This window comes from Montipora capricornis, chromosome 14 (assembly GCF_036669925.1).
Source record: "Montipora capricornis isolate CH-2021 chromosome 14, ASM3666992v2, whole genome shotgun sequence".
Lineage (NCBI taxonomy): Eukaryota > Metazoa > Cnidaria > Anthozoa > Scleractinia > Acroporidae > Montipora > Montipora capricornis.
In genome coordinates, this window is record NC_090896.1 from 8175759 (window position 1) to 8190758 (window position 15000).

Sequence of the window (15000 nt, forward strand, 5' to 3'; positions counted from 1 at the left end):
TCGAATTCTGAACTTTGAACACATTTTAAACCGTAATGTGTAAAAACAGGCTTTTATTTTATTTGTTGCAAAATTGACTCAGCATATTTTGCCGCACTTATTCTCTTCAACGGACGTGTTTTCACGACAGCCTTTGTCTCGCTTAATAACATTCCTGCAAGTGGTTTTGTTTGTAGACCTCGTTACGCGACTTAAAAATGATACTTGTTTTTACGGGTAAGATTAAATGGGGAGAGAAAACGTGCCAATACAATGATAAAATAATAAAAGTAGCACGCCTGTTGTATTTCGGATTTGAATAACCGCAAGCGACTCCTGATTGGCCGAAAGTAATTGCCAACTCGCTTAAGCAGAAATGGAGTGCAACGAATACTTGTGTGCGTTTTCACTTCATCATCGAATCTCTCTTGTCATTATTGTTTGAAAGAATTCTCAGTACCTATAAAATAAACAAGTAACTTCATGGTCGGTTCGCTTGCGCGATTTTTATGCTCTCGTTGTGAAGAATCGCAAACTCACTCGTTCATTTGCGATTCGTCACAACGGAGTGAATAAAAATTGTACGAGCTCACCAACCATGAAGCAATCTTTGTTTTATCAACTGAATTGATATGGTAAAAATGAGCTATGTTGTCAGTCGTTATTTGACCCACATTTCACCCTTGCTCGTCAAAGAGTCTCCAGTAGGCAGTGGTTAGAGGTCTTAGAGCATCTGACTAGATCACGGAGGGCCGTAGGTTCGAATGTCATCTGGGGTTCGGATTTTTCTGAGTTCCCAGTGGGTTCTCTCAACAAAATTCATTTCATATGTAAATATTAATTTTACCACAGTAAGGAAATTCGAAAGCTGGCGTTTCCAGCCTTAGCCCTTCGTCGGAAAACGAAAACGCCACAAATTTGCATGTCAAAGCAGAGACCAATAGCTTTGCGAGCTCAGGGAAGTGTCTCTGCGCGTTTTCTCTTGACTTGTTCATATCTCTATGAAACTTGAGAAAACTGGCACAGTTTTGAAATACTGAAACGGTTGGAATAGTCGTGAGGTGATTACAATATCGTGAAGTTTTTATTCAAGGTAACATTCAGGTTGTTACCGATGCCTGGCCTCGTTTCAGCTCCTGCAGAAGAGGATAAATTGTCGAGAGAGGAAAATGTTTATCAGCGACATTTTAACTCTTAGGAAAGCAAAATTTGGCTTCCTTGCAATTGGAACTCGAATCGAATTCAATTCGAAGGCATACATTTCGGGAAGCAATATTTCTGAAATGTTTCAACTTTGTTTGTTCGTTCGTGTGGGTCTTAAAAATGCTGTGCAGATTGCACGGGCCAAATATAAAACTCCTTGTGACTGGGACAAAAAAACAACGCAACTGTGGAACGATTAATAATGTGAAACGTAACTTGACACTAAATACGATTGTATTCTGCCGAAGTCTATAGTTGTCAGAGAGTACACGGGGAGGCCGACTTTAAAGTGATCCTGTGACTTTGGATTTCAAAACTATGTTAACAAAACACTAAGTGACCCACGTTTTAAGCCTTGATTTCAAAAAGGCACTTCTTTATTTTAACTGGAATTTTCCTATTTAATGGTCCGCCATTACTAACATTATGTTCTTGAGAGAGCTGGATCGAGGAGAAAATGACGTCAAAGGCTCACTAGTTTAAGAATGCAATAGGTGTGTACGCCGCAGAATTAATATGCAGCACGGGGGTTTTGGGCTTTCAGACTTTTAAACTCACGCTTTGCATATATAATAAGCTGCATTCACACGCGGAAATTTTAAGCTAGTGAGCCACTGACGTCACTTTTCCCTGGATCCAACCGTCTGAGGTCCAATCGGTCAGTTTTGAACGTGAGTAATGGCGGACCGTGAAATCCAAAACTTACACTCAAAGTAAACGGCCTTTGGATAAAAATCAAAGCTCAAAATTTTGCCAGTCAGGTGTTAAGCAAACACACTTTCAAAATCTGAAGGAAAAAAGGAAGTGTTTTTTTTATCACAGGGGCACTTTAAGAGGTCACGTTGGATTTGTTACTTTCGATTTTTCCGTGTTTCCATGGAAATCTGCAGTGGCTTTTGCCGGGTTGTTGATTAAGATAAGAGGACTCAGCTTGACTATCAAAGACGGTTTCCGCTTTTGATCGAACAGGAAAATGACGGTAACCGAATTCAAATCATTGGTTGCCTTTACGTGATTATGGTTTTAAATGATATTTGCCACAGTTTTGCGGTTTTGCGTACTTTGCCCTTTCGTTTTTCGTTTCAGCGCTTTTCATTTGCGAGGAAAAGCCGGAGGTGTACAGCAAGACTTATTTTCCTCATCTGACAGAAAGACCGACATGAATTTATCATCCCACAAGCCAATAGAGATTTTGCACGGCAGCCACGTTGAATGGCAGGAGAAATAGATTCTTTTTCCTATGGGAATAAATGTTCTTTCTAATGCAGAACATTTTTATTGTTCCTGCAACATGGCTGCCGTGCAAAACCTCTATTGCAGATGAAATTACAGACGTAGTACCTTCTCCATAGACCCAATTTTAAAAAACGTTTCAACAGAATCTTTTGTCATCTTCAGTTCGAATCACAAAGTACAGAGTTGAATACATAGTGTCCATAGTGTGCGAAAATGCAAGATTTTGTTGAAAAATGTTTTTAAAAGAACGTTATGCTGTTTCTTAAAATTGTGATATGTCTGCTACTATCCAGACCTTCTCCATAGTTATTTTAATACCCTCGGGTTGATTCGGCAGTCTTAATTTTTAAGATTCCGACAAAGACTTAAGCGACGTCCTTCGAGTAAAAAACTGGGCTGTCTGACTTGCAACTTGCAACAGCCGGGATAACCCAGTTGGCTAAACAATGACATTGCTCGTTTATTCCGTGCAATTTAATAGGCTCCTTTTGTTTCGATTCTGCACGCATCTTCATTTGTAAGATGAAAACAATTCAAGTTTAACTTTGCTTTATTTTAATCAACTGGCGACAGCCAGAGTAGCTCTATATTGATAATGAACTAACTAAAAATTGAAGACATAAATATATCGGTATAATTTACAAGTAATGAACTATGTGAAAACACTTACAAATATCTAAAAAAAAAATGAAAATAAACTGAAATCAATCTAAGCTAAGCTCGGCCTTAGTTTTCAAAAACTTAAAACTTTCCTCGCAAATGTTTTAGTCGTTAATGTTTCAAGTCGTTCAGAAAGGATAAATTGTACTAAACCACCAGCATTCAAAGTGGTATGAACGGTGTGGATGTTTGGAGGGAAAATTGAAAACATATCATTTGGTGCTCACGTCCTCCACATAACTTCAAATTTGGTCACATCGCGGCTAAGAAATGCACCAAAATGGAAAACGTAGGTATGCAGGGCGTGCAAAGTCATTTACTTCATTTGACTTGTTGTTTCATGGCGTTAACGTTAGCGTAACCTTCGTCGTCGTTCTTGCTTTAGGAGGGAGCTTACGATCAACGACGACGACGTCAACGAAAACGCAACAAAACAATGATATCATTGGTTAAAAGAGCATAACGATTCGTGCTGCACGTGCGGCACGGATTTTAGCACTTATTTTTGCGGTTCTCTGCATGACGACGACGTGAAATCACGAAATATTAATAGGGACCTTAAGATCTACGACGGCGAGGTCGACGAAAACGTCACCTCAAAATAGAACTTTGCTCTAGTAAAAGTCTTTCGCGATTATTGCATCTCGTTCACGTCGTACAATGTGGGCGAAACATTCAAAAACGAAATTGGTACGAGCGGTTTCAGACTGAAAATAGAGAATGAAAGATTCTCTGTTGCACGCTCACGTTGTCGTCAAAGCCTAAAATTTCGTGATTTCACGTCGTCGTCATGCAGAGAACCGCAAAAATATGAGCAAAAAGCCGTGCCACACGATTATTTATGCTCTTTTAACCAATGATATCATTGTTTTGTGGCGTTTTAGTCCACGTCGTCGTCGCTTCTTTCCCTTTCGTAAACGGTCGTTACCATTTCTCAGAACGGTCGTTGCCATTTGAAACGGTCGATGCCATTTTTTAGCTCTGAATTACATTCATTAGGTCTAAGAACTCAAAAGGTTGCGGTTACTGGGAGTTGTGTCTCGCTGGTCATATGAGTTAGGGTTCGGGTTAGGGTTCTGTTTAGGGTGAGGGCTAAGAACCCGAGTTCGAGTCTTGAAATTTTCGGACTCTTTTTTTCCTCTAGTTTTTCTTTTATAAATGTTTTTTTTTTCCTTTTATGTCTTAATATTTGGTAACATTTTTTCTTAGTTTGTTTCTTTTGATTTTCTTTGAAGTGAAGTGTGTAGTCGACTGTTATAAATGGCATCGACCGTTCTGAGAAATATCAGAAACCCATAAGGGTTGAAACGTGTAACGCCCGTTCACAGCTTCCGAATATTCAGTGCGAACTGATTGGTTGAATGTTTCAGTGCTAAGTACCATATTTGGAAACCCCTCGCCCTTTTTGTTCCAAATATGGTACTTAGCAAATTGAATATTCAGAAGCTTGTTTCCCAGCACACAAGGGGCCGTTACACGTTTCAACCCTTATGGGTTTCTGGAAATATGCAACGACCGTTTGAAATGGCAACGACCGTTTACGAAAGGGAAATTTGCGTCGTCGTCGTTGATCTTAAGCTCCCTAGGGACAGGACGACGACGAAGACGGCTACGAGAACGCCACATAACAATAGGTTTAATTAGCAAAAACAATAGCTCAGCACGCCCTGCACGTGCGTTTTACATTTGGATACATTTTTTTGCCGTTCTCGTCTTGACAACGACGTGAAAAAAATGGGACCAAATATTACATTTTTATTTGTTTAAATACTGTAACCCGGTCGTCCCCTAATTTTTTTTCATCATGCTATATCAAAAAAGTGCAGTTCTGAATAACGCCAAGAAAAGGTGGGTTGTCTTAGGACGCTTTCCATTGGACAGAAGTGACCGGCCAGATCGCGCATTTGGAATGACTAACTCTACAACGCCTTCAAATCAAGGACGGTGCCTACTATTGTTATTGCGAACACGTTCTGCTTATCTCGAGATACTCGGATTTCCTATCTGTGGTGCTTATTTATTCAGGGATATTTTTGCGCGGTTCAAAACTATGCGGAAAAAGAAGAACTTAGCAAGCACTCTTGGTATCCAAAAAGAAAATTGGGGGTAACCATGCATTTTTCAGAGATAATTAAGCTTCAATTTGGAAAAAAAAAACGCTATACATTGCTTTGTATTTTAAAGCTTTTTACAAATATTGTTGATTAAGGACGTTCGCGCTAATTGTTTGTGCGCAACGTTACTGCGCAGGTAACGCGACTGTAATATGTCACGCATTACTTCGAGCATTAGTGAAGTTGAGGTTTTAAAACCTTTGCAAAAACCGTGGACGATAAGTCTTGAACAGCGTTGGATCAGAGAAGATCGTGATCAGTCAAAATTGATTTAAAATATTTATGAAAGTCAAGTAGACTACTGCACGACTGATATTCGCGAGGTTTTATCAGTCGTGCACTAGTCTACTTGACTTTCATACAAATTTTTCAAGCATCAGTTAAAATAACATGGCGGCAAAAACGCCGAGGAAAAAATTCCAGGCCGGCAAAAGAATGGCACATTTATTTCCGAATCATCATGAAACTTCAAAGAGAAGTGAGCGGGAGGATGGAGCTCTGGAAAAGGTAGCTGATAGTTGATCGAGTAGACTAGTGGCTGAAAGTTTGGAAAACTCGAGGACGAACCGTTGCGTAAATTTAATGGGGCTGTTTCTTTTTAATGTTTTTATTACCCTACGAACTTAAGTTCAAAGTGAATGCATGTTTTCAAAGTTCTTTTCCTTTACTTTCGTGAAAATTGAGCAGTATTTTCGTCCTCGTCCGCTTGAATAGTTCGGACCTGCGTGGAAACAATCAGCGATTGAATTTCACAAAAAAAAACACTCCAGAGGATGAGCATGACGGCAATGGAGAGATATTATACAAAACACCAACGAAATGAAGATGACCCCTGCTTAAAACTTCGTTGCTATGCTCGAGAAAGGTTTTTTTTTCGGTAAAAACCTTTCATCTCTTCAACGATCGATCCTCTCTTGGATTCCAGTCCTTGCCCGACAGGTCACGCAAAAGCGTGACAAACGAACTTTTCCAAGAGCTTTGCAAAATCACATCGATTTTACTCGTTCAGATCATCGGTGACCCCTATTTTTTTAATCATGAATCACTTACTTTACTTACTATCTACAAAATGTGATGAAATGAAAAAATTCTCACCGTAAGAAGTTATCCTTTTTTAACATTTTCTTTCCTCGTGCCATCGAATTCCGGTAGTGGTTGCAACGGATAGAGCTTATGAAAACGCTCGTCGAGGATGAACTCTACTGTTTACCACATCCCTAGCGGCATACAATTATCTAAAAATCTCACTCCTAAAAACCTATGCACGGAAACTTTCACTCCAACACTTTATTTTTATGATTTTCGATGGATGAGCGGATGAGCCTACATCTCGCTATTATGACCGATTTCTCGAAATTAAGGCATTTTTCAACTGTCATTTTCTCCGAAACAAAGTCGGTGACCCCCATTTTTTTTTTCATTTTTGGAGTAAGTACTTTATGACCTAACTCTAGGCGAGAAATGAAGAAAATCTCACCGTAGGAAGATTTTGGCGCGAACGTCCTTAAAATGCGTGGTTACCCCCAATTTTTTTTGGGATTTAAATAACACTTGTTAAGATCTGCTTTTCCCGCACATTCAGTGAACCGCGCAAAAATACCTCTGAATTAGTAGGCACCGTCCTTAACATACTTCGAGGATGATACATACTCCTCCAAAAAATGCGACGGATTATCATGCAAGCGTTCCTTCAAATTGTTGCATTTTCTTTGCAAACTGATGGGTCTGGGAGGCCAAGTTCTGACAAAAGGAAAGCGCCCATAGTTAACACCCATCATTTTGGACAGTAAGCATTAGAAAAGCTTCTTTAAACCTTTGTGATCTGGTGTAATTAAGTGGAGAAACGGTCCCTGTCAACTGCCTAAACTAGCTGGCTGCCTGAACTTTGAAACATCCTTGACGAAGTCTCGATTTTGGACAGTAAGCATTGAAACTGAAAAATTCCTTCAAACCTCCGAGTTTTGCTTTAATTTTAGGTCGAGAAAAGGTCTCTTTTAACTGTCTAAATTAGCTGGCTGCACGCACTTTGAAACATATCCTTGACATCTCGATTTTGGAAAGAAAGCATTTAAAACAATTCCTTTGAATCTTTGTTATTTGGTTTAATTCTTAGTAGAGAAACAGTCTTGCTGCCTCCTCTTGTTTACATAACCCTGACAAAAATTCAGCCTTAACTTTGTTGACGTGATACAAAACTGTAGCGATTCTTTGTTGGTGGAAAGAACAATAGTGAAATTTGACTTTATTATGTGAAACTTGAGTTATATCTTTCTATTATTTTGGCACCAACATGGACGTCTTATCACGTGAGTGCAATCAAAGAATATACTGTGGCGCAACCCAATATTCTCCTTTATCCAAATCCAGTCACGTCTACTAATTTTTTAAAATTGTGAAATGTCCCTTCCCCAAATAAATGTTCGCATCCAGTCAAATGGTACTTGGAATCGCAATCTCCAGCTTCCTAGCTTGGTAAAGTACACAGACCGCCACAGGATCCAAGACTTGAACCCTTGCAGCTTGCTTGTGGGAAAATCAGCCAGGCCCTGGTAATCACCAAGGTAAGCCAGCATGCCAATGTTCTTCCATGAAAAAGGCTTCAAATTGGAGGTTTTGCCCTGTGCTAATAGCCCTAGCAACTTGGCAACATAGCTGCCTTCTCTCTCAGCGACTTGTGCAGTGCACGGGTAAGGATGGGCTTCGATATAAGAGCAGTCCCCAATTGCAAAAATGGAACCATCATTGATGCCTTTGACTCTGAGAAATTCATCGACCAGAAGCTGACTATTGTTATTTTTCGCGAGGTCAACTGATCCTTAAAAAAAAAAGAAAGTGATATGTTGTCTGCCAATTTTCATCTGGTAAGAAGACTGGTTATTTAGTTTCAATCAACACTTTACATGGCCTATAGTGATATGATTATCAATCAAAATTAATGTGGTAGTCTCTGTCATCATGATCATCGCTATTGCCACTATCATCATAATAAACATCACACAGCAAATTTCTTATATTATATATAATCATTTTGAAAACCTTATCTGATTAAGTGCAAAAGGAATGTACAACATGGATTAGGCTTTTCCTCTGGCCTGTTGAAAATAACCACAGAGCAACATCCAACTTTTCAATTCATGAAATAAATGCCATTTTTTATACACTACAGATGGCAATAAATAATTTATTATTATAATTATTTTGGGAGTGTAGCAAGGTGGCCCAAATGTTTAAGATGCTGGATTGACCTCTGCAGGTCTGGAGTCAAGTGTAGTATCATAGACTGGCCTCAAAAAGTCGTTTTAGAGGAATGAGGGGGTCCTGAAGTGATTGCAATTGTTGGTTTAGTTACGTAACTTAATTACATAGCATCTAACCTGGAACTAAAACGCAGCTCTGGCTAAACCATCATAGATTTCTTTCAATATCACACATAAGCACAAGGTTGAATGGCTTAGTGGGCAAGCAAAAACCGTTGTTTGATCAAACATCAGGTAAATTGATTCCACAGAGAAGAGCTTCTACCACTGACACAGTTCAGTGAATTGAGTGACTAAATTTTGGTCTTTGTTCATTTGTCTTGCTCAAATTAGTGTTTTGCTTAGATTAGTGTTTTGCTTAGATTAGTGTTTTGCTCAGATTAGTGCTGTTTGCAAGGATGAGGTCAAGAAATGAACTTGTCAAAGGCTTTATTAAAATATGTGTACCCTTTCAACATATTCTGTGCACTTATGGCTCAATGAAAATGTTTGATTTAAATCAAACAAACGTTATCAGTGGAAAGTTGCCAATAAACCATTTTACAGTTGAAGCTAAGTTACCTGGCCTAAGAATGGAAGCAAGGCTGCCAGTGACCCTGTTTTGATACAAACCTTTGTGCTTTTCTAATGTTAATGTGGACTAATTTGAATCACAACAACACAATTTACATGATAAAAGCAGTGAGGTGTGTATCAATTCAAGGTCACTGGCAGCCTCGCCGCCATTCATAGGCCAGGTCACTGAGCAAACAACTGTAAAATGGCCTATTGAAAATACTTGAGATTCAGTACCGGCTTTGGCCTGAGCTTACCCGTAAATGACCTTGGTGCAAGGCCTGTCGACCAGACAACCAAACCACATGGCAAAATGGTACCATCTTGTAACTTAACATGGTCACTGTGGACTTCTGTTACACTGCTCTGGACAAGCTCAAACTGCTCTCTTTGCTTCATCTTTCTCTCTGCAAAATTTCTAAGCTTTGCATCAAATGATGGGAGAATCTGCCTGGCTTCGATTAATGTCACACTGACCTTACTTCTTTCATGAACATAAAGCCTCGTGACATCTTGTTTTACAAAATCGTACAATTCCGCACCAAATTCAACACCAGTTGGTCCACCACCAACTATAATAAAATGAAGCAGGCGTTTTTGTTCCTCCTCAGTGACATCGGGCTGCATTGCCAGCTCAAAGTTTTTGAGAATTTGATTTCTGATCATTCTGGCATCGGCGACTTCTTTGAGAAAGAAAGCGTTTTCACAGACGCCAGGAACACCGAATGTATTGCTAACAGCACCAACACCAATCACTAATTTATCGTATTTTAATATATACTCCTCATTGTTCAAGACACTTCTACAGACAACAGTGTGTTCATCTGGCAACAGCTTGATCGCCTCTGCAAGTTGAAAGTGATGCTCATCTCGAAAACCAGTGTTTCGAATAGGCTCTATAATACTGCGAAACTCCAAAGTCCCTACGGTTGTACTGCACAACAGAGGTGTAAAAAGAAAGTGATTTCGAGGACTGATCACGATAACGTCAAACAATTTCTTGTTAATGTGTTTGAGCACGCTGTAACTTCCCCAGCCAGTTCCTAAAATCACTAATCGCTGTCGACTTTGCTCGCTGTCGTTACGTTTCCGTTCTGTTTCTGAACTATTACGAGCTCTTGCAGCTAGTTGAAATCCTCTGATGGCAACGCAACGACGGCTGGTCAGCTTGAAAAGATTTCTAGCCTTGAAAATAGACTGCATGATGCAAAAAATGCTGTTAAATCTAGTGAGCTGGCCGTGATTAAACTTCTCCAATAGCTTTCGCCATCTTTGAAATCTCTGAGATTGCAGGGACTGGGTCTAGTTTACTTCTGGAGGGTTGGGTTCCAGCCAATATAAGGCCAGAAAAAAAAAACATTCCCTCCCATCCAGATGGATGTTATGAAAATATCGTTCCCTCTTTTGAGATGTCTTCTAGATGTCTACTAGAACTGCGGGAGCATTGTAAAACCGGCTGCGTGCACCGGTGCACGCAGATGTGGTAGCACCGGATGTGGAAGGGAAAAATCCTTTCGAAAGTGACGGCAATTACAGATCCATACTGAGATATCCAGTCGCAGTCATCTTTCCGCCAGGAAGACTAATCACTAGCGAACTCGCCACCAATATCAATCTTGTTTTCTTAAAAAAAAAAAAATATATATATATATATATATATTGTTTTTCTTTTTCGTGTCATTCGTTTTGGTGAAATGTGTGAACTCTCCGTTTCATCCTTTGTTTTTCACCTTCTAGCAACAAAAATGCTAATATGTATTTGTATTCAAGAGCCACCATTGGAATGGCTCTTTTTGGATTCTATGTAGCGTCTTGTTGTGAGTTATGCGGGAAAAAAAATGGGAAAAGTGGAAAAATGAAACGTTTGTGTATCACTGCATAGTTAGTAGCCAACCAGCAATTCCGTTGAGAAAACTGTGAGCGATTTTCACTTCCGTTTACTGTCATGGACCGTCACTTTCTAAATATGAACAACCTGACTGATTTATTCAGGTGTGGAGTCAAAATAACATTTCAAAATGAGATTTTGCGTATTCCACTGGATGACGCCTTGCGCGCTGCGTTTATTCTGCACGCTCACGCTGTAATCAGGGCTCTTATACCATGCTGAAACAGGCGAAACAGACAGTTTCCGCTAAAAATTGATTGACAGGTCAAGCGTCACTGATTCCCCGTAAATTCCCCGTATGCCTTTTAGATGAAATTGGCCAGTCGTGCTGAGAGGAAATCATGCAGCTCTAGCTGGAGGAATACGTTTGCTTATAGATTGAGGAACTAGTTGAGACTGTATCTTGTTCATATCATAGTGTCGCCGAAGGAAGCCGAACGGGTAAGACGCATTTTGAGCTTAAATTATTATCGAGATCATTCTTGTGAGCCATATGTGGATGAAATATACATGTATTGCTGTTTCATTGGATAATTTCACCGAATTGGCTTACTTTTATGAGGATAATTGATACAGGAAAGTCCATTTTAAACTACATTGTAATTATGGGAGAAATCGCATGTCGCACCTTTTCGGCGACAAAGACGAAATTAGCTCAGCTGGGAAGTCAAGCTTGAATGGATTTCAAGTTTGTCGTTGAGAGTGATCGCAGTGCATCGATTTGAATAGTATATAGCGAGATTTGATTTTTAAATTGAGTCTAATTGGATAGTAGTCTGTGGCCTAAAAAGGGCTGAAACTAAATTATTATTAATGTACCAAGAATGTAAGCTGGATTTTAGCCTATATTGGTGTTTGAATCTAATCATAATGCAAATATCATCGTTGAAGGAGATGTGGAACGATAGTTTTGTCGCAAAACAATCTTGAATGACTGGCGGGAGCGTTGCATAATTTTATCACTTGTTGGGCAAGAATAATAGCGTCTCTAAGCACCAGTAGAAAAGCACTCTTAATTTTTCTCGCTTGGAGTGACTTCTTTTGTTTTTTATTCCCTTTATGTTCATTTTTACGTCATATATACCTCTAACAAGAAAGACCCAGAAGGATGGATGCTTTGTAATTTAATATTCTGTAGTTCAGTTACAACAACAGAGGTCGTTAAGGAAAATATACACGTAAAACTTTGTTGCTTTCATTCCCCTAAATGTTGTATCTGACTCTCACTAGTGTCATAAGTGACGGAATGCATGTAAGCATATACTTTCCATAATCAAAGGATTGATGAGGCGGATGTACACAGGCTAAGGATTGATGATCCCAATATTATTGTTTGTCTATTCTCTGGTGTGATCCTGCAATCAAACTCGAAAGATCATGTACTAGATACTAAGTTTCAGTTCAAGTCAATTCAATTTTTCTATTGAGTAGTACAGTAGTTCTCACTTTTTTAAGGTCAGTTGTTTTGAAGGCTTTCAGGCCGTAATTTACATTCAACAGTTTTAAACGAAATGTAATTGCAGTCGAGTTCCAAGAAGCGCCCTTTTCTGTGTTATATATCAGATTAGCTTCTAACCACTTCCTTGGACCTTGTTGGTGCTTAATGTTTCAGTATTTTCGGTACCTTTTCAAGCATATCAAGTGTTTCTATCAACTTCATGGGCTTACTTTGAAAACCTCTAAATAATTTTTTCCACATGGAGAAGAAATTTGCATATTGTTGATTAAGCCTGCAGCAAAAAAACACAAATCACGTGACCTCCGTTCTATTAAAGTGTAACTTGTATTTCTGTGATTTCCAATACTGTTACATAGCAAAAAGGTGTTGAAATGTTTCCATTTTCAGTCTTTACTGAGGTACATATAATCAGAGGTATGGATCTGCAATTACAGTATGTTGTATATTTGACGCCACAAACTGCTAACTGCAAAACTTCTCAGTAATAGTATTATTAGTTTCTCAGGGTTCTCCTTATCAGGCGGTAACCGGTAAAATTTACAGCTTGTAAGAGCACTTGTTACCGCCTGCAAACGCTCAGACGCTTATCCTTTGCAGAACGTCCAACATTAACCAAATGCTTTACTGGTTTGAAAAGGTCCCTTACATGTTGTGCTGTAAACTAAGGAGAACCGTGGACTTTCTGCCGCTAAATTATTATTGTGTTTCCATTCTGTTTAGGGAACAGGAGCGATTAATAGTTATGTGAATTAAGAAGCCATTGATTTTATGAAACCTGCAGTTTTGTGATTTGGCGTGCCAATTCTAATTATGTCTGCAAGTGAGGTACACACAATGGTCGAAACAGGAAATGCTCTGCAAGAATCCTCAGCTACAGAAGACATCACTGCCAATGAGTTATTCAATTGCTTCATGGAGATCGCAAACAATCCCGACCTTCATGACTGTGACCAGATGATGCAAGAACATGATCAAAGTGAATCAGGTCTGGATTCTCAGACTGTCTCACAAGGTGATGAAGGTGGAGCACTTGACTCTAAAATAGCAAGCTCTTGTGGTCTAGATTCTAAGGAGGATGATATGCAAAGGAATAATGAAGGCAAAAACAGCACTCTCCTGTCAGTTGACCATTTGTTGAAAAGTGAAGCTTCAGAGTTGTCTTCTCTGGATCACCAGGAGACAAAGCACTATGACCACATGGAAAGCACCACAGGTTTACAACCAGAGAGCACAGAGCTATCAACAAAAACAACAGGTGAACCAACAGAAAGTGCTGGCATACAAACTGAAAGCCCAAATATCTTTACAGAAAGCACAGGTGTGCCGGAAGAAAGCCATGTTACACCAATAGAGAGCACAGCTATGCCAGCAGAAAACAAATGCTTGCAAACATTAAGCACAGGTACACCAACTGAAACTACAGCTATACCAACAGAAAGTACATTACATGAAACACCACATCCAATGAGTGACACAGGAGAACCGGGAAAAGCTGATGATGTTGGTGGTGATTTAGCTGGCAATAACGTTGACACTCCAGATGATAAAAGGATTGAGGAAAATAATTATTTTGAACCTGAACTTTCTGAACAGAGTTTTGAAGTCAAAGACAGTAAGGTTGTTGAAGATGATCAGAGTTTTAGTTCTGAAGTTTTTCACGCAGATACCTGTAGCAAGGAATCATCAACTGGAAATTCTGAGTTACTTAATAATAAAGATGAAACTCAAGTTGGGGGGAGCTTGTCAAAGGCCATGGAGGATCTAGCAGACTTGGAGAAGCGTCTGTCCACAGCTGTATCAGAGTTTCAAGTAACGACAAGTGGCACAGATCTGGAGAAAGAAAATGAGGAGGTTGATACAAACTCCAGAGCGAAAGAAGATCAGATGTCACAAGATAAGGAGGGAGATCTTGGTGTAGGGAATCTAGTTGGCGATTCTAGGGAAGAAAAAGAAAAGAATGACGTTTTATTGCAACATTCAGAAGAGAGTAGCGACATAACGTTGAAAAGAGAAGACCAGGAAAATGATGTAAACACTAATGCAAGAGAAGATTGTTTGCCTGAAGATAAGAATGAAGATTTCAACAGGAATGATTTTCCTGAGACTGAAGAGAACAAAGAATTGGATAGTATTGCTGGCAATGATGTGAATGCAGCCGTTTGTGAAACTGACATGGAGCAAGAAAAATGTACAGAAAACAGTTTGCAAAGAGATGTGCTACAAATGCCGTCGGCAGTGGATGTGAATACTGAACAATTGAGTGACGTAGAATGCTCTTCACGAAAATCAGATTCTGCTGTTAAGTTAGACAAAGAAGGTGAAAGTACAAGCCCAATGGCACTAAAAATGAACCAGTTTTGTTATGATTCTGAAAGTGAGTTGGCAACTGATAAGAAACTAGTGGAAGGTGATGAAAGCCAAAAGACTTTTTCGATATTTAAGGGAGAGAAATCAGAAGGCTTAAAAGTGCAGGACACCAATACAGAGAGTGCCACGGACAAATTAAGTCAACAGAATTTTGAAGCTGGAGAAAAATTTCAAGAAGATACCAAGACTACACAAGAAAGTGCATCTCCAGGAGTTCAGGAATCACAAACTGCTTCTGCAGAAGCAGGTAGAGAAATTTCAATTGAACAGTCAACTTCTCAG

General features: G+C 39.4%; 3 protein-coding genes across 3 annotated transcripts in view; 2 read left to right on the forward strand and 1 right to left on the reverse strand.

Annotated features, from left to right (window-relative positions):
• LOC138031343 (proline-rich protein 36-like) overlaps nt 1-11 on the forward strand; it is a 5362-nt gene extending 5351 nt beyond the window's left edge. Inside the window, exon 2 of the mRNA XM_068879049.1 lies at nt 1-11. This exon is cut by the window's left edge and continues 2163 nt beyond it. Coding sequence (XP_068735150.1) covers nt 1-11 — 11 coding nt within the window.
• Nucleotides 12-7275: 7264 nt separating this feature from the next.
• LOC138032989 (probable NADH dehydrogenase) lies at nt 7276-10292 on the reverse strand. Its single transcript, XM_068880715.1, has 2 exons — nt 9262-10292; nt 7276-8007 (listed from the first exon to the last, which is right to left on the reverse strand). The coding sequence occupies exons 1-2, from the start codon at nt 10205-10207 to the stop codon at nt 7577-7579; spliced, it is 1377 nt and encodes a 458-aa protein (XP_068736816.1). The 5' UTR covers nt 10208-10292; the 3' UTR covers nt 7276-7576.
• An 896-nt stretch (nt 10293-11188) lies between these two features.
• The window catches only part of LOC138033859 (dentin sialophosphoprotein-like), a 13964-nt gene continuing 10152 nt past the window's right edge, over nt 11189-15000 (forward strand). The window contains exons 1-2 of the mRNA XM_068881720.1: nt 11189-11333; nt 13072-15000. The exon at nt 13072-15000 is cut by the window's right edge and continues 406 nt beyond it. Coding sequence (XP_068737821.1) covers nt 13162-15000 — 1839 coding nt within the window. The 5' untranslated portion in view covers nt 11189-11333; nt 13072-13161. The remainder of the gene's footprint in view (nt 11334-13071) is intronic.

Excerpts from the sequence above, each read along its gene's own strand:
- LOC138032989 (XM_068880715.1), bottom strand. The coding sequence starts at position 10,207 with ATGCAGTCTATTTTCAAGGCTAGAAATCTTTTCAAGCTGACCAGCCGT. Across the intron at positions 8,008-9,261 it reads TGCACCAAGGTCATTTACGG|GATCAGTTGACCTCGCGAAA; the intron begins GTAAGCTCAGGC and ends TTTTTTTTTAAG.